The following is a 20606-nucleotide window of genomic DNA, read 5'->3' on the forward strand; positions in this document are numbered from 1 at the left end:
GGTCTTTTGTTTCTGTACTCATTAATTTCTAAAAAGCTACATTTATAAGTATACTTTATATGTATACTAACATTCTTCTTGCTTTATACGTCAATTTGTAAACCTAGGTCCCCTAAATGGACTAGGTGTTCCTGGAACTCGGTTTGTCTTATTCATTTCTGCACCTCAGAGACAAGTCCATAATGTTTGTTGAGCAAATGCATGAATGAGTGAACAATGATTTTAAAAACCACGAGATGCCTCAATGGTGGAATTTCTCTAAATGTAGTTTAGTGACTAATCGTTACACTCTGTGGTTGTATAAGAGAGAACATCCATATAAATGCACGAGTGTGTGCCCACTCAGTGGAGAGCTGTGTCGCAAAGGGGACAAGTGTGTCCTTGTGGAGCTGAGTAAATGAGCCTGTGTCTGTACGTGCCCATTAAAGTCTCAGGGTGTGAGAAAGCACACAGAGCTGGAAGTAGAATGCCGGTGAAGGGGGTCTGCCCCTTAAACAAAGCCCCAGCCTGTAGGGCGCTTTCCCAGGTAATAAAGGCACTGAGTGTGGGATGAAAGCGTAAGAGTCTGCCAGTGTGGGGGTGGGAAGTTCCCACAAATTCAAGAGATCCCAGTTCCTCGGATGGCTGCCCTCCCTCCTGCTCACTCCCTAGGACTGAATGCCAAGTGATTCTACCCCATTCTCATGCCAACCCCACCCCCAAATCCCCATGAAGTTTCTGGATTCCCTGAGCTTGCTCAACCTGGTGCTGCAGAAAACAGGTACTACTTCTCTCCCAGAGACTGAGAGAAAGAGAGAAGCACAGCCACAGGGAGAAGGCAATTCTAACGCAGGTCTGCATCTGGGGAACTATGCCCTGAGCCTGGATAACTACGATGAGGTCACTGACCTGAGCAGCTATGAAGAGCTCACAGACTATGGGGACCACCTCCCCCAAGTGAAGACACAGCACACAGGCTGCACTCCCCCAGACTGAGAGCCAGGAGCCTGGTCACTCTCCTGCTCTGTGGTGCAGGTGTCTCTAGCCCCCATTTCTTTCTTTAGGAAGTGGAAACTCTTGTCCCTTCAGTGAAACTTGTCACTCAGATTATACTAAGAAAGGGGACAATAAAACTCCCATTCCTTTGTTCATTTGTGGCAAACTTGGTGGGACTTTCCTTAGAAATAATACGTCTCTCCCACTACTTTCAAGCAACACCGTAAGCCAAAGCCCACTGGGACATCAGCAATGTCTTCATATTCTCCATAGAAAAATGCCACAACTCTATTCAGTCTAAAGTTCTTTCTCAGCCCCTCCTGGCCTTTGCAGGAGATGATGTGAAGTCTGCACTTGCTTGACATGTGAGCTTGGTCAGTGCAGGGCAAGAGAAGAGCTCCAGCCTGGGAAATCTGGACTGACCACCATCTGGCTCCTTCATCCCAGTCCCTCCCATCCCTGGGCCTCAGTTTTCTCATCTGTGTCATAAAGCTATTGGACCAGATGCTCTCTAAGAAGGTCATTCCTTGCTCATTCTTTCTGCCATCACTCCTTCCTTCTCCACAGTGACTCTTTGAAAGTTTTATATGGTCACTGATGTTCACAGAGTCCAAAGTGAAACCCCTCTCAAGCAAAAGCTGGCTTAGACTGTGTGCTAGGTGCTATATCTCTAGTTTAAAGGAACCAGTCTGGCTCCTTTAAATAGGATCAGCTCTACTCAGAGCACTATGGCTCCAAGGACATCTTCTTGAAACACCACAATGACCAGGCCTGCTACATTGGGCCTGCTGGGTTTCCCAACCAGCCACAGTTAAGTTCACAGTGACAGGTTTCAACATACAGGCATGATCCACCACGAGGGGCACCAAAGTGGACACTGAAGGGCTAGGGAGTAGAGAGTCAGGGAGAGGATAAACAGTCACAGCAAGAACAGGGAAAAAATCAAAGAGAAAGATGGCTATTCCTAGGGCTTCTGCCTGAACACACAAATAGAATAGGAAGCCAAGAAATACCAGAACTCCACTATGACTAGCAAAGCCACCCTACCTTAATAAACAGGGTCACTGGGAGAAGAGGCTGAGTGGTAATTAGAGACCATTAAAAGCCTGTAAGAAGAATAAATAACTGTGGCTGCCACTTCTCATGGGAGCCTGTGAAGCAATCATACTGCTTTTCAGCTTTTAATTCCCTCCCGAGCAGCTCCTTTCCCCTCCCTGACGCCCTCCTGGAGCCTGGGATACTGATGTATCTGTCAGTAAGGGGCTGACACCCTCCTGCAGGTCAGAACTGAGGTGGAGAAGGGATGAAGTTCATTCCACTTCCTCATCTTGAGATGTTTGCCTTGGGCGGATCTAGCGTATTGGGGCCTCAGCAAAGAAAACCCTTCAGTCAGGAATCCATGGTCTCTCAGAGTTACAGAATGCCAGCCTCAAAGGCATCATAAGGGTTTCCACTGGAAGTGCCATTTCAAGGCCTTGGAATAAAAAGGGTGCTGAGGCCCTCTCTGCTCCATCTACATTCTTCCATCCCTGCTGGTAAGAAGAGCTGCCTCTTCCTCTTGGGGCCATGTCACTGCTGACAAAGGGCCCCTCAAGTTGGACTGGACTAGCAGTGATCTCTCGTAATCCCTGTCCCTTGTAATAGCAAGTGATGGAAACCACCTGCACTGTGCAGTTGTAGAAGCCAGTAAAGTACCTGAAATTTTTAAAGCCAGTCTGAGTCTGATGGCCTGGTCTAACTCTCATGACCACTGGCCAAGGACTGAGAACAGTAGAAAGCTCTTTCCCAATGGGAAACTGGAATGTTGGCACCACAACAAAGGGAAACAAATTCTGGGCAGGCGCCGTCCACTCCACCTTGGCTCTGCTATGCTTCTGGGAGCCACACAGAATGTATCTAACTTCTCACCCACAAGACAGCTGGCACTTAATTATTTCATTTTCATTATACCTTGTGGGACCAGAGAGAAACCCCATGGAAAAGACACCAATAAATATCCTAGTATCACCCACATAGGCCCAAGAAAGTCTACATAGAACCAAGGTGTGATGCAGGTGCTAATGGGCTTGGACTGGGTCATATCTGAGGGTGGACCTGGTCCTCTTAGGTCAAGGGCTGAGTGCCAGGCTGGGAGCATCCAACAACACTGCCTGGGTGCACTGTGACAGTTGGTGCTGGGCAGAAAGCCAAGAGGACACAGATGGTCCTGGATCAGAGACTCCCTGAGGCAAGGGCCCTGGTCCCAGAGGCTGAAGGGGTCTGACAATAGGGGGTTTATTCTTCCCTTTATTCTGTCTTTCTCCTGGGCCAAGCCTGCCCACCTGTCTGGTCTGCATGTGCCTTGGTTCCTCTGTGTGCTGCAACGACACTGACTTAGAGAACATCCCTCATCTTCCCCAGACAACCACCTACCTGTATACCTGCTTCAACCACATCCACCAAATCCAGGCCAGAGACTTCAAAGGGCTGAGTATGTAAGGCCCTGGCAAGAGGGAAGCATGGGCCCTGCAGAGGGAACCCTTGGGGTATTCTCTTGGCACCCAGAGAGGTGAGCAGTTGCTAGACACAGGTCTCCACTTGTGTTAGCCTCTTCCTGTTAGCTTTCAGTCGTTCCAGCTATTAAGTGGATATAACCCCACATCTTTCTAATTCCTTTCCAAGAAGATGTCAGATGACAGAAGTGACCTGTTTTTATTTATTCTCCCCAAATCTGGAAAGCTGGGAAGGGGAATATATGATGAAGCCTACATTTTCAGGGTATCCTAGCAGCCGTAGCTCTGTACACCCCCCAGCCTCTGGACAAAACCATGCTAAATCTATTCACTGTAGCACTGGTGCTATTTATGTGGTTACTTGTTTGTTTGTTTATTTGTTTGTTTGTTTGCTTGCTTGCTCTTTTATGCCTTACATCCTGCCTAAAATAGGAGATCTGGGCTCTAATCCAGATTCTGCTACTAATTGCCACAGCTTTCTTTTTGTATAAACTTAGTGGTGGAGGATAGAGGTGGGATGGATCCTTTAAAGATTTCTTCCAAGGTGGGCAGCCACCTTGCAGGACAGAGCTCCAGGGAAGGGTGTTGCAGAATTTGAGGGCTTTCCCAGGGGACTCTGCTTTATGACATTTCTCCTGGTGTGGACATGGTGCAGGTAGAAAACTGCTTGCAGACCCCAGCAAATAAAAACAGGTGTCATTTGTTGGTTGTCATTCCCTATCCTGAGAGGGCTGGAGCAGGGTATGGCAGCCTTTGCAAGAGCAGGAAAAAATGGTGAGTCCTGGGTCTCTCTGTTCTCCCTCGCACCCCTCAGCAAAACTGAAGAGGGCTGACCTCTCTAGCAACTTCATCTCCTCCATCAGTGACAATGCCCTCCACCTACATCCTGCTCTGCAGGATCAGATCCTCCCAGATAACCAGCTGGCAGCCCTGTCCGGGCTCCCTACAGGCATCAAAGTCCTGAGCATCTGCCTGAATTGGCTCCAGAGCTGGGGGAAAAGCCTAGGAGTCTTCAGCATGAGCTGGGGCCTTCAGTCCACCACAAACCACTTGCCACCCACACTCACAACCACACTCACACCTTGCCCTCATGAGGTAGCCATGCTCCAACCCAGTTCTGGGGCCTGAAAATCAAACTCACTATTTCATCTGTTCCCATTTGTTCTATTAAAGTTTCTTTTTGTTGCAGGAACCTGATTCTGACTTGGAAAAAAACTGTTTACAACATGCCATCCCAAGAACCTCCATGAAAGGAAACTCAGGCATCCTGAGCCAGTTACTGGGGGGACAGTGTCAGAAACCAAGGTCCAAGACTCTCCCTCTCCGTCTTTGGGACATGCAGACTCTTGGCTTCTTTTTATGCACACGTTCCATTGGCCTCCCTGCACACGCAGCTCTGCTCCCCTAAAGCACAATAGTGCTGTCTCCTGCCCTAACTCTACAACTCCCTGCAGTTCCAGATCCCACCACTAACTAACTGTTGCCTTTCTGTGATCAAATGCTCAAGTGAGACCATCTGCTTGGTCAGTGACTGACCAGTTTTGATGGGAAGGGCTAACATATGGTAATAATATGGCCTCTGCACCTGCCCACTCCACAGGGCTGAGAAGACGGGGTGGGGGACAGTTCCCACCAAGAAGAAAGAGAGGTATGGACAAGACTGACACCAGCTCTCCTACCATACATGTTCAGTTTGCCTCATGTGCGTCTGTGGCTCTCATTCTGTTGATCTGGATATTTCTGGAATGCAGTCTCCGCAGCTGCCCCAGGTTTAGCATTCGGAGACTGTTCCTTTGGGAAAATCTCTTCTGGTAGCAGAGAAGTTGAGGCCAAGCTGAGATGTCCCCTGCCCTCCTTCCATCCCATTGCTGTCCTCTCTGGCTCCTCCCCAATCTTACTAGCCGCAGGCAGCTCCTGCACCTGTCCCCAGGGTAGCAGCTTTCCTTCTGCATCCACTGGGAATCAGCAAGCAAGCTCCTGAGAGTCTGGGTACACCTGCCCAACCCATCGTGGAGCCTGGCACACGGCTGAGGCTCAGGAGGCCCTGCATGAAGGAATGGGGTCACATCAGGCACCCCACTCTGCCAGGGCCCACCAGCATCCCACACCCTTTGCCTTTTTTCCAGTGTACCCCTCCCCAGGCTTTGGAGAAGCTGCGTTTCCTCTACCTGGCTGGCAACTTGCTGGATTCCATCCCAGAGCCCCTCCCCCTGAGCCTATGTTCGCTACACCTGCAGGTGAGCGGCCTTCCCAAGAGCTTTGACTACAGACCACAAACCACAGAGCGCAGGGGGAGGAGGGCCTATAGAGGAAACATCCTTAGGCAGTGGTGCAGCCTTCTCTGAGAGTTTATGGGAGACTTGGGTGAGTTGGGCTTGTCCAGGTCATTTTCTACAGCCTTAGTTCTATTTCCTCCCCTTTCTTCTCTTTAAAACATTTCTTCTCCCTCCACATCCTTATCCCATCTCCCTCAACTTCCTGTTCCTTCTCCTCTTTCATTCACTGCCCCCAACCCCGGCTCCCCCTCTTCCCTACATCCCTCTGTCTTCACCCTCCCTCCAGGGGTGTCCTTTTCTCACCCCTTGTTGGATGGTGTCTTAGGTGCCTTGGTTTCTCCAATTATAAAGGGGAGCAAAACTGGTTGGATAGCTAATTGAGACTTCAGTGCAACTGTTGATGTGTTCTTTCCAGAATAATGATAGAGACCATGCAGAGTGACACCTTCTGTGACGAGGAGGAGCACAAGCAGACACAGAGGCGGCTGGAAGACTACTGCCTGGATGGCAACCCATCAGTTTGGGCCTCTTCACCGGTGTCTACTTCTGCCTGCCACAGCTCCCTGCAGGCCGCTTCTCCTAGCTCTCCCTTGCCTCTCTCCCCAGGTGTTGGCCCCTGGAGTACCACCAAAGGCACAGCCTCCAAAAGACTTTCTTCCAGGTGTTAATCAGCCTCATGCTCTAGTTTCAGAAATCATCCCCCTACCTCCAACACACACACTCTGAAGTGTCCTTCAGAAGCCAAATTTGCATCTCTTCATTCTCTTTCCTTAACACTCTCTGGCTCCTGGTTCAGAGAATAGCAGTGTCTGCAGCAAAGCTCTTTCCCATATTCCCACCCTTCCTGGCCACATGGAATGCCAGGGAAGTCATAGGAGAGGAAGAAGAGGAGAAAGAGAAGGAGGAAGGGGGAGAAGTAGTGATGTGCTGGAGCCAGCTCTTATGACTAGCCTTACAAGAACAAATTATTAAATTTTCCAGAATTTTGCAAGCTAGTTAGTTGTTAAACACAGCCATTGTTAAAAATTAAATTATATAAACTCAATTAAATATATCAGGTTAGAGACAAATGTAATAAATACTCAAACTCATCATTTCCCTGTTATTTTACTATTAACCATGTTTTTGAGCCGATTTGTGCCCATGGGGTCCCTACAATAGAAACACTATGTAATGACATGTTACCTCCACTCCTGTCTTCCCAGATCTGCTTGCAGCCCTGGATAGTTTGAAATGTCCATGGTGGAAATATTTATACCAGAGAAATCGGTAAATGATACATATTGGGATTTTTTAAAATATTTATTTACTTACTTACTTACTTATAGCTGGTTGCTAAGCATTTGCCAGCACTCCACTGAGGAGAAAGAATAGCTATTTAAAGTAGCCTTACCCCAAGGCCACTCTTGGGGGAAGGGTGGGGTTTCTGTGAGGCGTTCTTTAATTTCTTGCTTTTCCAAGGCCAGGGCTTCCTGTTAGACTTTGAGGAAGCTGTTCATAAGAACAGAGAACTGACATGAATCTTCACCTGGGTGCCCTCCTTGTAGTTCCTGGCTCACTGGCCAGCCTCTGAATAGGGCTCAGCCAGCGGTTGCTGGCCACTTGGGTTTCCATCCTTCCCATGCTCTTCCATGGCTAACCACCAGAGGGCAGCCTTGCAAAAAGATAAATCCACAGAGCAGTAACATCTGCAGCCTTCTCGGATCCTGTGCAGGGCCTGCTGTGCGGGCAGGATGGGAAGAAGGGCAACTGTGAGCTAGCAAAGTTGCTGCTCCATTTATAATAGGAGGGGAGATGTCACCCTTCTCTGACTTCTTATAACATGTTGGGCAAGGGGAGTGTAACAGATGAGCATTTGTCATGGGTGTTAACTTGAGGCAGGCAATCCATTTCCTCATTCAACAAGGATTTTATGGAGCACTCTCCGTCATGTGCCAGGCACTGTGTTACATGTTGGTGACAAGAAGGTATGCAACAGATGTACTCCTTTTCCTTATGGAGCTTAGAGTCTGGTGTGGAAGACACATGTTAAACAATCACACAAATAACCACACCATTCTACTCATGATAAATGCTATAGAAGAAATATGCAGAACATCCTGAGAGCTTACAGGAGTAGACCAAGTCTAAGGGTCCAGAGCACCTCAAAGAACTGACATCTAAGCCAGTTGCCAAGGCAACCACTCAAGGTCCCAGGTAGTCCCTGAGTCTGGATGCACAGGTGCATCTTGCCCACATAGGAGGGAACCCATTCATCTGCCTTCCCTGCCTCTGTCTAGCATCTCTCCATGTACATTGGATCCTCGAGAAAGTCCGTTAAGAAGACAAGTCAGGGATTAGTCACTTTCCTCAAAGGAAGAAAGAGAGAACTAGAGAAGATAAAACACTTTCCTCAGCTTTCATATAACTTGGACCAAGACTTGGCACACAGAGTGCCAACTGGGAGTGGGAAGCCTTGAAGGTGGTGAGAGGTGCCCTTGTGCCCCTCCTGCAGGTGCTGTGCTGCCCATCCTCTCTCCTAGAGATTCAAGGATTCCAGGACCCCTGGCCCAGGGGAGGAGGGGGAGGGCAAGGACCCAATAGCTTCTTCTTACCTTTTAGAACAGCAGAGAGCAGTAGAATTTCAGAACAGTAGGGTTCAGCATCTCTCTTTCCCTCTCATCTGTCATACCCACTAGTCTTATCCTCTTTGACATAATCTTTTTCCATATGCTGCTATATTACATCACAACAAGGCCTAGGCAAATATAGCTAATAGCCTCAAGATCCCCAAAGAAACCTTGTTGAAATAATCCAATGGAAAAAAAAGAGAAATTTCCAGAACTGGGGCTCCTGGGTGCCAAAAACCACATCATGGCCCTATGTCTTGTGGTTAAACTGTACTGCGTACAGAAAGTCATCTGACCCTTGCCATACTGTGGGATAAAAAGACTAACAATTCCTGGACTCCAGGAATTTGCCAGACACTGTCATGGAAGCCTGTATGCTATTTAAGGCGTACAGGCTGTACATCAGCTTATTTAAGCCCAACAACAGCTCTGGAGAGCAGGGATGCTTATCTCCATATCGCAGGTGAAAAACACTCTTATGAAAAGGAAGTGGCTCAAATTCACACAGCTAGTAAGTGGCAGAGCCTGAATTCAAACCCAGGCCAGTCGGTGCACAGGCCCTAAGTCACAGGTGGCAAACACAAGGCCGTCGGGCTGAATCCAGCCCTCCACCTTGTTTTATCCGGCCCGGCACCTAGTTTCTATCCGGTGGTAACACCAAGCTCTCGCTTAACTATTGAGGAGTAGTTACATTTATACAGTCCTAAAATTACATTCAGCCCTTTGAAGGCAACCACAAGGCTGACGTGGCCCCCGGTGAAAATGAATTTGACACCCCTGCCCTAAGTCCTATTCTCACAACACACTTCAATGTGGGCACTTCTTTCCAGGCCAGTCTAAGGAGGCAGGCCCTGGCTGCTCCTCTGTGCAGCTGACTCCTGACTAATCCCCCATTCTGGTCTGGAGAAGCCCAAAGATAGAGAGAATTGCCTTGCTGGCCACCTCTCTGAAGAAATTCTGCAGAGAGCATCTGTCCCTTGGCACCTCCCATGATCCAGAAAGGGACATGGGGAGGGAAATCAAACTTGGCTCCCAGCAACTGTCACACCTGGACATGAAGGAACTGGGGCTCTTATTTCTTAGGGACCTCAAGGAGTCAGGGTTGAGAACCTGGTAGGAACAGTAGAGAACACCTCTTTATCTGGAGTAAGGTCCTCTGTCCTGCAGAATGGTAAATATATGAGCCAGCTCTGAAGTAAAACATGAGCGAGCAAAGAAGAGGGGACCATGGGTCTAGTCAGTGTTAGGGTGGTCAGTGATACAGGCTGTGAAAGAATTCACAAAGAGAAGAAAGTATAAAGGATAAAGTTTTTATTCACTCTCCAAGAAAGGTGAGAGGCATAGTGCAGAGAAGATACACTAGGCTTGAGGGGTGGGGGCTTTCAGTTTTTATTGGATTATCATTGGATTAAAAGGGGGGTGGGGGTGCTGTCGTGTGGCTCTGGGCTGTCAGGGCGTTGTAACAGAAGCTGCAGTTTGTTCCAATGTTATATTCTGCCTGTGGCTGTGGGGAGCAGTTAGTTCTGTTCTTGCTTCCAGTAATTTCCAGTCCTGGGGATATAAACTCAGAAGAGTAAAATGGCTGTCATGTTTAACAAGGTCACAGACCTGCTCAGCAAATGGCACCATGATAGCAGATGGGGCTGACTTTATCCTTTGTCAGTATGCCTCACTGATGACACTGCAACTCTCCCAGCCTCACTCATGCAGGTCCACTGGTGCTCCACCTTGGTGGCTTTGGAGACCATGGTAGGGCCCTTGCACCAGGGCAGCTCCCTGGTAGTCATCATCCAACCCTGAGGAGAGAAGCCCCCCATCTGCAGCACCCCTCAGCCTTCAGGGTGGTTTTGGCTCCAGGCTGCAGGCTGTGAGTGTCATGTCAGGCTGTGAAGAGGCCAGCATGAGTGTGCAGTGACTGCCCACCGCCCCCCCCATGCCCATTCTCAACTCCACAGCAAGGCCCAGCTGGGCCCACTACTGAAGGAGGCTGGTGGGACAGGAGGGGCTGCTAGAAAGGCTGGAGCTAAATTTTTCAGGAACCAGGCAGTGTTTCCTCACTGTGACCTTGCCTAGACTTCCTTCCTGCTTCCTTTTCCCTTGAGGCTCCTCCCTGAGTAACAATCACTGAGGTTTATGCTGTAAATATGCACTTTATAGATCTCATAAATATGGGATGAAATTTGTATTCCCAACAAGTCTGTGAAGAAGATGTTATTATCCCTACTTTACAGACAGAACATTGGAGACCAAGTGATGCCTTCAAGAGAAAGATGAGAGATGACTTAACATTCAGAAAAAGACTAAGGGAGGTGAGGGACATTCCTGCAGAAGAAATGAGAAATCCCGTCCCCTGCTAGGGAAGAATGGATTACCTTGCCCACCCCCACCCCCTACTCCCCACTCCCTAACCAAGAGATCTTTGCAAAGCAAGAAGTGGAGAGCATTTCCAGGCTGGAGAATTGGGCCCCTCAGGTCTGCATCCTGATAGAGCACCTGAGGCAATGTGGTGGTGGTGGCTCCTGTGGGTCACAGCTCAGGAAACCCCAGGGCTTAAGGACACACTGTCCCCAACTTCTGCACCCTAGAAGACCTGCTGCCTGACACCCACACGCCAGTGTCTGTGTTTCTGTGTCCTTGCTTTTCAGCTAGAAAGAGGGAGGCAGACAGATAGGAGGGCGACTCAGGTCTGTCTTCCCCCTCCACTGTCTGGATCCCTCTCTGCTCCCTCCCTCTCTGCTCTCTCTCTCCTCCTCTCCTGCCCCTCCCCTTGCCCCCACACTAGACACTACCTGCTAGCTCACTAGCTCAATTTTGCTTCTCCTTTCTCTCAAGGTCATCTTTCCATCTCTCAGGCTGAGCCAGCTTTTTGTCCCCAGCAGCTGCCATCTCACGGCCTCTCTCCTGTGGTTCCACCAGCCTGACAGAGGGTCTCCATCTGGAGAGAGGATGTGGCTTTTCCCCACCACTCCTGGGTCTCCCTTCTCCTGCAGGGGTGAAAGTGGCTGAGGGACTACCTCTTTTCTGTGTCACTGCAGTAAATTCCCCAAACTCAGGCTTCCTTCTCATCTTCAGACCATCCCTCCCAGGCGTGGCCAGACCTGTGGCCCTGGACACACATGCACACACTCTCCTGAATGTGCACACAGAGAACACGCTATATCTGCTCTCCTTTCTCCCCTCCCTCTGCAATCCCGCTGTCTCCTTTCCCCATGTCCCTTTTGTATCCTAGGCACCAGAGCACATAGCTTTTAGCCTGTTCCTGGCACCACTGGTCCTAGCCTGTCTTCCAGAATTTTTGTCTCCTGTGTCTGTCTAACACATGGTTTATACACAAGGATTTCATGCTGTGGCCACCTGCAAAGGCACTGTGGTACAAGGGAGCAACTGAGTGAGTGTCTAGAGCCCTAAGTTTAACCACCCCAGACCCTGACTTGCTGTGTGACAGGTAGCAAGTCATGCCAGCGCCTTGCTCTGTCCACTTTCCCCCTGAAGCTCCTTCAGGCCAATTCTGTTGCTAGAAACATATCTAGGCCTGAGGGTCATGGTGTCTATGCCAATTCCCATTCCATTTCTAGTCTAAGAACAAACACCAGGCCCTCCCTTCCTGCTATCTGGAGCACAGACCAATGTGGACAAGGAGATGCCCAGTAGTGAAGGGGGACAAAGGGAAGCAAGGATGGAAAATACGGGCACACAGAACACATTTAGTCTCCCAACTCAAGTTTGATCTGATCCCAAATCAGCGGCACCTTGGCCTAAAGCTAGCTTAGCTACATGACTTTCTAAGCCCCCTCTGGTTCCTACAAAAAGGGGACCAATCCCAAGTCTCTTCCCACTCAGGACTAGGAATCTGTGAAGGGCCCATCCTGGCCCATCTTGACAAGACAGGCAACAATGCTTGAATCTTGCAACACCTGTAATCAATATCTTCCCACCAAAGGATTATGCACATGCAATCTCAGGAGAGGCACTCCCTGCCCTGGGCCCCTCAGCTCAGGACAGGCTTCTGGAGCCCAGCCTGAAAGAGCAGCAGGACCCAAGAGGATCCAATAAATCTCCTTGGAGCCACATCCTTGGGGACAGGCAGGATAGCAGGGGAACCTATGGCCTTTGGGGGAGTACTGGGGGAGAAGAAGCAGTTGTACGGAATGGAATGGGAAGAAGACAGGTGGGACAGATGGGATCACCTGCAGTGCCCCACATCCTGGGCTCTGGGTCTCTGGGGAATACTGGAAACTACCAGTCCAGAGAAATGCAAACAGCCCCATACTGGGAATGTTCTGCAAAGCAGGAAAGTGTTAAGCAGTTACAGACATGTTTTAAGCTAAAGCACCCTATAGTGGAGGGATTTAAAAATGTAGTCTTTGGAGATTCAAGCCTTCCAGATCATCTATATACTTGGCTTAAAATCAGCTTGCCAGTAGAGATGGTTTCCCTTTGAAAAGGTCAGTCTGAAAATAGGGTCTTTCTTAAAGTCAGCAGATCAGGACATCATCCCTACAGAAATCATGGGAGGTAGAGAAAGACAGGAAGCTGGTAGAAATTCAATATCCTAAGGCCCTGAGATACCTCAGAGTCCTTTTGTCCAAGCCCCTGTAAACAGGTGGGACTTCGCCTAGTGCAGAAGGCAGTCTCCTTGGCTTAAGTGAGAAGAGCCAGAGGTCCAGTCTGCAGAGAGCTACCCAGCCACTATTTTCAGGCCACTGTGTCAGGCCTTGTGCCAGCCCTTTGCATTGCATGCATTATCACGTTTAATGAAGTAGCTCAATAAGGTAGGCACTGCTCCAGTTTTACAGAACTCAGAGAGGTTAAGTTCTTTGTCGAAGGTCATGAGGCAAGTAAGAGGCAAAATGGAAATTTGCCTGATTGCAAAGTCCTACCCTCTTGGGTTGATGCTGGGTGTCTAACATACCTGCTGAATCACATGCACTTCCTATATGACCCTTGCACAGAGAACCACCCAATAAATACCACGCGGAGGGGAGGCCAACCTCTACAGAAATCTCACTAGCGTGACCCAAATTGTGATTCTACACACCTGGATTTCTCCTCCAAGCCTTTCTAGTCCAGATCTCCCTTCCCATACCCACTCCCTTCCTAGCTATTGTCTCTGAGCCCAACTTCTTGGCTCACGAGCTCATTTTCATCAATTTCTTTCCGTTTCTTTCACCCTGAGTACAATAGGCTCCTTCCTGCTTATTGGTAAACAGAATCACAACAAGGGGGCAGGCCAGGTTTGAGCTTCCCAGGGAGTTTTGGTGCTGCAGTCTCTTCCTAATGGAGACAGAACTGAAGAAGTGGCCTTGCCTATCTCCAGACTGTCTGCCACTCCCCCACCCCTATTTTTGCACACTGCAGCTTGGGGACAAGGAGTCCAGTGCCAACATGAGAGAAAGAGCATGTGTGTGTGTGTGTGTGTGTGTGTGTGTGTGTGTGTGTGTGTGTACATGTGGGTACACATGCATGTGTGTGTTGCCATTACCTGGCAAGCTCCCACCACCCCATGCCCAGGGGGAGGTCTGGCAGTAGGTGGGTGGTGTTTTCCAAGTCAGCCTGTGGACAAGGAACTGTGATGAACAAGACAGAGATGTCAGAGCAGGCAGCACAGCATCTCCAACACAGAGGCAGAGAGGGCTCCCCTAATTCTTGACTGAGAAATCCCCAGTCTCATGTGGATCCTCAGCCCATTTTCTAACCAGAGCAGCACCCTATCTACAAAGAGATTCACATGGACCCAGGCCCTGCTTCAATATTAACCATCTCCCGTGTTGTCCACTGATGCTTTGAACAATAACTCCTTATTGAGTGTCAAGCAGCAGGGACATCATAATAAATAAAGACAAAGAAGGTCTCCAATAGAATAAACAAAAAACAGTAACAGGTAAACAGTACAATTCAGACAGATCCTAGAAAACAACAAAACAAAGGCTATGTGGCAAAGGTGGGTGGTGGAAGCCCAGCAACTTTAGAAAAAGTAGTTGAGGATGGCCTCTCAGAAGTGATGGCTGTGCTGCAACCTTCGTGACAAGAAGGCAGCAGCCATACACAATGTGAGGGCAGTGCTTTCCAGGCAGAGAGAAAAGGAGGAGCAAAGGCCCTAAGCCCAAGAAGCACAGCGAGTGTGAGGGGAGAGGAGGCCATGAGAACAGCCAAAGCTAGGCTGGAGGCAGTGGGTAATGGATCCTTCTCCAAAGAAATAAATACCCTTACCCTGTCTTCCTAGTAAAGATGCTAAAAACACAAGGAAGGAGGGGAGGGAAGAGTGAGTCACAAACTAGAGGGTGACAGTGACCACAGCAGTAAGGAGGAAAGGTCTGCTACTTGGCAACCAGATGTGGGTGGACCAGTGGGTAGAAATGGGGAACTAAAGTGGAGGGAAAAAGAGACCAGGAACTGGGGGAGGAGTAAGGGGGCTGAGAGCAGGAAATAATACTGCATGAAAACAGAGGGGCACATGAGCAGCTCCCAGGAGCTGTGGCACTTTGAAGAGAGGCAGACAGAGTATTTTAATTAAGTTTGGTTGGGTTTTATGTGGTATAATTTCACTTTGGTCATCCTCTAAAGAAGACCTTGTGTTAATAGCGTCAATGTGTCTCAAAGTTTTTAGAGCCAGATGTTGGTTTCTTTTGGACATGTCTCAGGTGGAAGGGTCTCAGGAGATGCAGAGGCCCCTACGCTGAGTACACTGTTGAGATTGAAACAGAGGGGGAAAGGGTCCCTGCTCAGACACTCACCTGCCGTGTGACTTCAGGCAAGTCACTTGTGTTCTCTGTTTTCCTCCCCTGACCTTCAGAAGATTGGATTCAATGATCTCCAAGGTGCAGTCTGGGACTCCAACATGCTACCTGTCTTTTTGTTTTCTTAACAGAAATTTGAGAAGATAGGTCTTAGAGACCAGCTATTAATCCTCAGAGCAAGCCAGCGCCCATACCCCCTTATGACCTGAAACTCACCCTGCCATACACCCCTCCCTGCCACACCCCCAGCAGCTCTACTCCCATTAGCACCAAGGGAGGACCATTATAGGGGCACGCTCACTCTCCTACACCTTAACACTGCTCAGGCCCAGCCACCTCCAAGGAACTGCTCCTTGCATGGGGGCAGGACTCCTAGAAGCTTCCCAAAGCTGTCATCTTTTCACACCAGGACTGGGCTGGGTGCAGCCCCTGCAAGGTGGAGTAAAGGACCCAGTGACCATGTCAAGGAATGAATCTCTGACCTTAGTGGGTGAAATACCTGCTTGTGGGCAGAAGAGCCCCTCCCCTTCTGGAGAGGTCCAGGGATAACCTGTGACTCTGGAGAGCCAGGATTTTAGGCCCTTTTCACCCTGCTGTTTCAGGGCCAAGAAGAGCCCTCTCCTGGGCCCCTTCACTCCAGCTGGGCTGCAGGAACTCAGGACAGCTGCTTTACTGCCTGCCTGCTTTCTCATGCACAGTAAATGCTTCCCCACAGAGCCTACTGAGCCTTCCACCACATTAGTAATCTGTGCACGGAACAGGAGCTTTCTCCTCCTCTCCTCCCCCCTCCTGTCTCTTTCCTCCCTTCCCTCTGTTTCTCTCTACCCCATCCCCCTTCCTTTACCTTCTTCTCTTGCCTCCTCCCCATCCATCAGAGCCACTTCCACCTCCTGGGAAGCTGAGAGGGTTTATCGTCAAATCAGGCTTTGTCAGAAGGGAAACAGGTTTATTTTCCTCACTTTGAGAAGGCGCTGACAGGAGCAGCTAATGAAAGGGTGTTTTGTATATTTGAAGCATTTCCCCTACCCACTCCTATCCCTGGTGACTGAATCTGTCTGGCACTGGTTTTCCCATTTTCCTCTTTTTACTGACCTGCCTCACCAGTGCGCATCCTCTTAACCCTCCCCCTGAGCCTTTGCCCACCAAACCCATCCACTTTGAATCACTTCTTCATTTAGTTCATTTCACTCATTCAGGGACTCCAGGTGTATGGGTGGGGGAGGGTGGGGGTAAGGGGAGCATTCATTTGTTTAGTGAACAAACCATTAAAATACAAAGCAGTAATCACAACAGAGGATGCCCAGAGCACCAAGATGAGCCAGCCATTCATGGGTGCCAGGGTGAGTGTGGGGGTTGGGGGTTTGGCAGAGATGAAGGAAGGCAGCAGAAAGGGAGGACAAAATCTGAGAGTAGAGACCTTGGGTGAGTGGAAGGCTGAGGTATAAAGGCAGAGGGGAAAAAAGGCTCCTGGCCCAGGCTGAGCACCGTCAAAGGACCTCAGAGTGAAGAAGCACACATAAGGGCAGAGGCAAAGGCTGCAGAGGGTATGAGCAGAGCCAGCACAGAGCAGAGGCAGTGAAAGGTCCTCTGCTGGGTTTCACCTGGGGATCAAAATGTCAGGCTGGTACTTAGGAAGTTCTGCAAAAGGTGGTTTTGAAGAAAACAAGCCTGGAGTCAAGACTAGGCAGACTGGTTATGTTGCTATGCCTGTGAATCAGAAGAAAGAGGTGAGAGTTCTGAGTGAGCAATAGCATTGGACAGAAGAAGTGGGGGATGTGTCCAAGGGCCTGAGGCAGATAAGAGCCTACAGGGTTTCCCTGGTGTGGGACTCCCCAGCAGAGGGGAGCTGAATCCAGGAGAGGGCAAGAGTAGGTTTTCAAACACACCTGCATGTGCACAGTGAGAAAGCAGAAATGGGGCAAGGAGAACACAGACCTGGAGTATGCCACATGGGAAGCAGAAGGGGAAACAAAGAGGTGAGAGTAGCACCAAGAGACACTAGCAACCCAGATGGCAGGAAGGGGTAGAGAGTAAAGAAGGAAGGAGTTGCATCCTGGGACTCACTCAGAGCAGAGTACTGCAAAAGGCCCCTGGTGAAGGCTTTGCCAGTTGTCCAGGCTTGCTGCTGCCTCTCCCTTCATCTTCAGGTCTTCCTGGAGGCAAACTGCTCTTCCTTCTGCCACCCAACCATCAGTGACAGTCACCACTAGATACTGAGCACCAGTTGTCAATCCAGCCATCTAGTGAGCTCCAGTGGATGGAAGAGGCACAGCTCTCATGCTCAGAGCTCACAATCTAATGGGGAGGCTGTGCATAAAATCCCCACTCATTAAAAAAGCAACACACAAATCATGTTAGTAAGGAATAATGTGAAATAAATACATGCTGAAGGGATTCCAGAGAGAAGAGGCCGACTCAGGGAAGGAAGGCAGAGACACCCTCTCTGGTTCCAGAGCACCAGGACTGACTGGGATGCCACATCTGTAATTCATAGCCCATCAGTCCTGGAGGGCCGGGGCTCTGATCCCCGTGGAAGCAGCTCTCTTCTCTGACATCTGAGCCCTTCCCCTTGGAGACCCAGGGCCAGCAGGTCTCTCTGTGAAATGCACTCTGGTGCCTGCAGCCAGGATGATGGATGACCAGGCAAGAGCTGCTCAGGGCAGCTGAGGCCAGTGGGGCTGAGCAGGGAGGGAAAAATTATAGCAACACAGCTCAGAAACATGAGACACAATCAGAGCTAGATGGGAGCAATGGACACTTGGGTCCCTCTCTCAGCCATCTCCATTCACCTGTCTGCCTCTTCGACCAGGCCCCTAGTTCTATTGTACAAATGACACAGAGATGTGGGGACAGCTGAGAGTATCAGAGAGGTGAAAGATCCATAGTCCAAAAAAAACATCTTTTTCCTTTCTTCAGGACCAAAGGTATGGAAAACTCTCGGGGTGCACTAAGGAGTGGCTCACCCAGAAGCCGAGGACTGTTCCCTGCCCCAGTGCCACAGTGCTCCGGTGTCCTAGTGCCCCAGTGCCCCACTGCCCCAGAAATGAGCCTGGCCCTAGACTCCTCTGACACAGAGTCAGGCTCCCATTCCACCTCACTTCTTCAGGCATGGGAGACACTGGGGCCAGCAGCTAGCAGAGGAAAAGACACATTCCTGGGATCAATCCAATCAGGACTCCATCCCAGGGACCAAGTTAGACTAGAACTGCAGACAGCCTCTCCGGGAGCCCAGCCTGCCATCTGAGCTGTGTGGCAGCTGGGAAGTCCATGGATGTGACGGGTGGGACTTCAGCCTACTCTTCCCCAGCCTTTGCATTACATTTGTCCCGCCCTCCAGGCTGCACTGTATCCCTTCCTTGTGCACACAAGACAACAGGGATGTTGGCAGGTTACCACTGTCCTTCCGCTCCCCATCAGCTGCTGGGTGAGGAAGAAAATCAAAGAAACAGAAAGTCATGGGAGCCCCCTGCCCTTGCAAGTAGCTAATGTGATAAGATGCTGGGACTAAGGCAGGGAGTCCTGGAACTGAGCAGCTGTCATGATTGGTCCTCCTGCCCAACAGACAGAAAAAGACTGCATTATTGTTGGGTAATGAACTCTCTTTTCTGGAAATAAGCATTGACAGTAGGAATTATGGAAGCATCTTTGTGTTGAACAGTCCATGCCCAGGCTCCCTTCCTTCGAAGTACGAGGAATCAAATGTATAACCTGTCCCAGGGAACTTATTGTGGAGGCCATAGCTGTAGGCAGTAATGCTAACTGTGGGAGACACAGGAGCTCAGGAGCGCAAGTGCCTTGGGCTGAGGTTGACTGGAAGACTGCATGGAGGAGGGCAGCTCATGACCTGAACTGCCCTCTCCTCACTCAGACAGCAGCCCATGGAAGGTAGTGCCCACACAGACAGCTGTTTAGAACAAGCTGCTGCATGGAAGGGACAGACTTTGCACACAATTTGGGCACAACACATATTGTATAAAGAAAAACAGTCTGGTGACAGCAGGAGTGTGTTCTGAAGGTAGGAAGCACACAGCTGCCTCTCCTGGGTGGGCTTGCCTCGACTGCTCTCTCTTCCACTTCTTCCATCTTCAGAGGCACCATCTTCTCCCCTACTCCTCCCCCTCTCTACCTGGCACCCTTCCCAAACTCCAGGTAGGCCCCTGTTCAAGTCCAGGACATCCCCTGAGTCCCCGAGGGAAAGAGCAGACTGTCCCCTGCAGCTCTCACACCTGGGACATCAGGTGGAAGCTGCTCCCCTGGATGCAGGCAAAATGGCACAATCTGCTTTCCTCTCCTGTCCCTCTATCAGGGTCCTGGAGCAGCAAAGCAGTGTGACCTTCAGCCTTCTCAGAAAGCTCCAGAGGTACCACACTGCCTAGCCTCCTCTCACCCCTCCACACCCCTCTTTCTGCTCACCCTGCTCCACACTTTTGTGTGCCCTGTACCTGGAAGACCAACTCCTAAGGCTGTACCAAGCAGGCTCCCAAACCTCTGGTGAGGTCGGCCAAGGGAGGCCTGGGGCAGAGAGAGCGGGCCTGTGGTTACACTATTCTCCCCTGGGAAGGCCAGGCTCTTGCCAGGCAGCCTTCCCACAGCTCCAGGGCCCCCAGTTTCCAGGGACCTCCCTTCCCATGTCTCTTCAGGTGTCCCACCTACTTTGCCGGTCCCTTTAACTCCTCCTGGTTGAGGATGCCATTTTTCCTGCTGGGTCCTAACTAATGCACATTTTACCCTTGCTTTCCTCCCCAGCAGAAGGAAAGAAGGAGAAAAGACACCTCCGATTCCAATCCCAAGATGAGGCACAATCTGAGACACTCATGGACATGAACCTGGGTTTGAATCTTAGTTCTGCCACAGGTAAGTTATGTTTCTGTGTGTTACTTTCTCATCTGTAAGATGGAGACATAACTTCTTCTCAGGGTTGTTATGAGAATTAAATTAAATAATGTATACACACATAGTGCCTACCATTATTTGGCACATAGAGCTTGACAAACAGAACTGTGACATGTCCTGAGCTCTCCTTCTCTGAGCCCCTGCAGGGCCTAACCAGTAGTCATGGTGGCCAAGGCGTGGGGCTGCTCTGGGGCCTCTGAGAGATGGTGGGACAGGTCCAGGGGCTTGGGTCCCAGACCCTTCTCCCCTATAAGGTTACCTTCCCAGGAGACATCCACCATCCCCCTGGTGGCACAGGAACAGCCCGGGAACCACAAGTGTGTGGGGAGTGGGGGCTGCGGGGGAGTGGAGATTAACAAAAACCCTTAGTGTTGGAATCCCAGTTGGGGAGAGCAGGAGTGAGCAGCCTGCCTCTCTGATGCATTTCCAAGTTTCACAGAAGTAGCTCACAGTGCTCATTGTTACGCCAAGATCACAGTGCTGGCTCCTTTCATGGCTGTGGTATCCACTTGCTAAGATTCATTCTCCATGTCTCAGGGTGCGTTAGGAGCCACCGGGGCTATGTGGATCCGTATACATCACTTCTTAGGCATGAGAAGTAGGAACGAGGCCTCAGGCCTCTGG

The 20606-nt window shown here is 50.0% G+C and overlaps 1 protein-coding gene across 1 annotated transcript; it reads left to right on the plus strand.

Annotated features, from left to right (window-relative positions):
* The first annotated feature begins 708 nt into the window (after positions 1-708).
* OPTC (opticin) lies at positions 709-6326 on the plus strand. Its single transcript, XM_045841311.1, is given in 7 exon segments — positions 709-936; positions 1650-1804; positions 3288-3445; positions 4282-4483; positions 5608-5704; positions 6133-6256; positions 6259-6326. Coding segments are annotated over 7 exon segments (1032 nt in total).
* Positions 6327-20606: the final 14280 nt, after the last annotated feature.

Source organism: Phyllostomus hastatus, unplaced genomic scaffold, assembly GCF_019186645.2.
Source record: "Phyllostomus hastatus isolate PE091 unplaced genomic scaffold, TTU_PhHast_1.1 phas_contig_36, whole genome shotgun sequence".
Classification (NCBI taxonomy): Eukaryota; Metazoa; Chordata; class Mammalia; order Chiroptera; family Phyllostomidae; genus Phyllostomus; species Phyllostomus hastatus.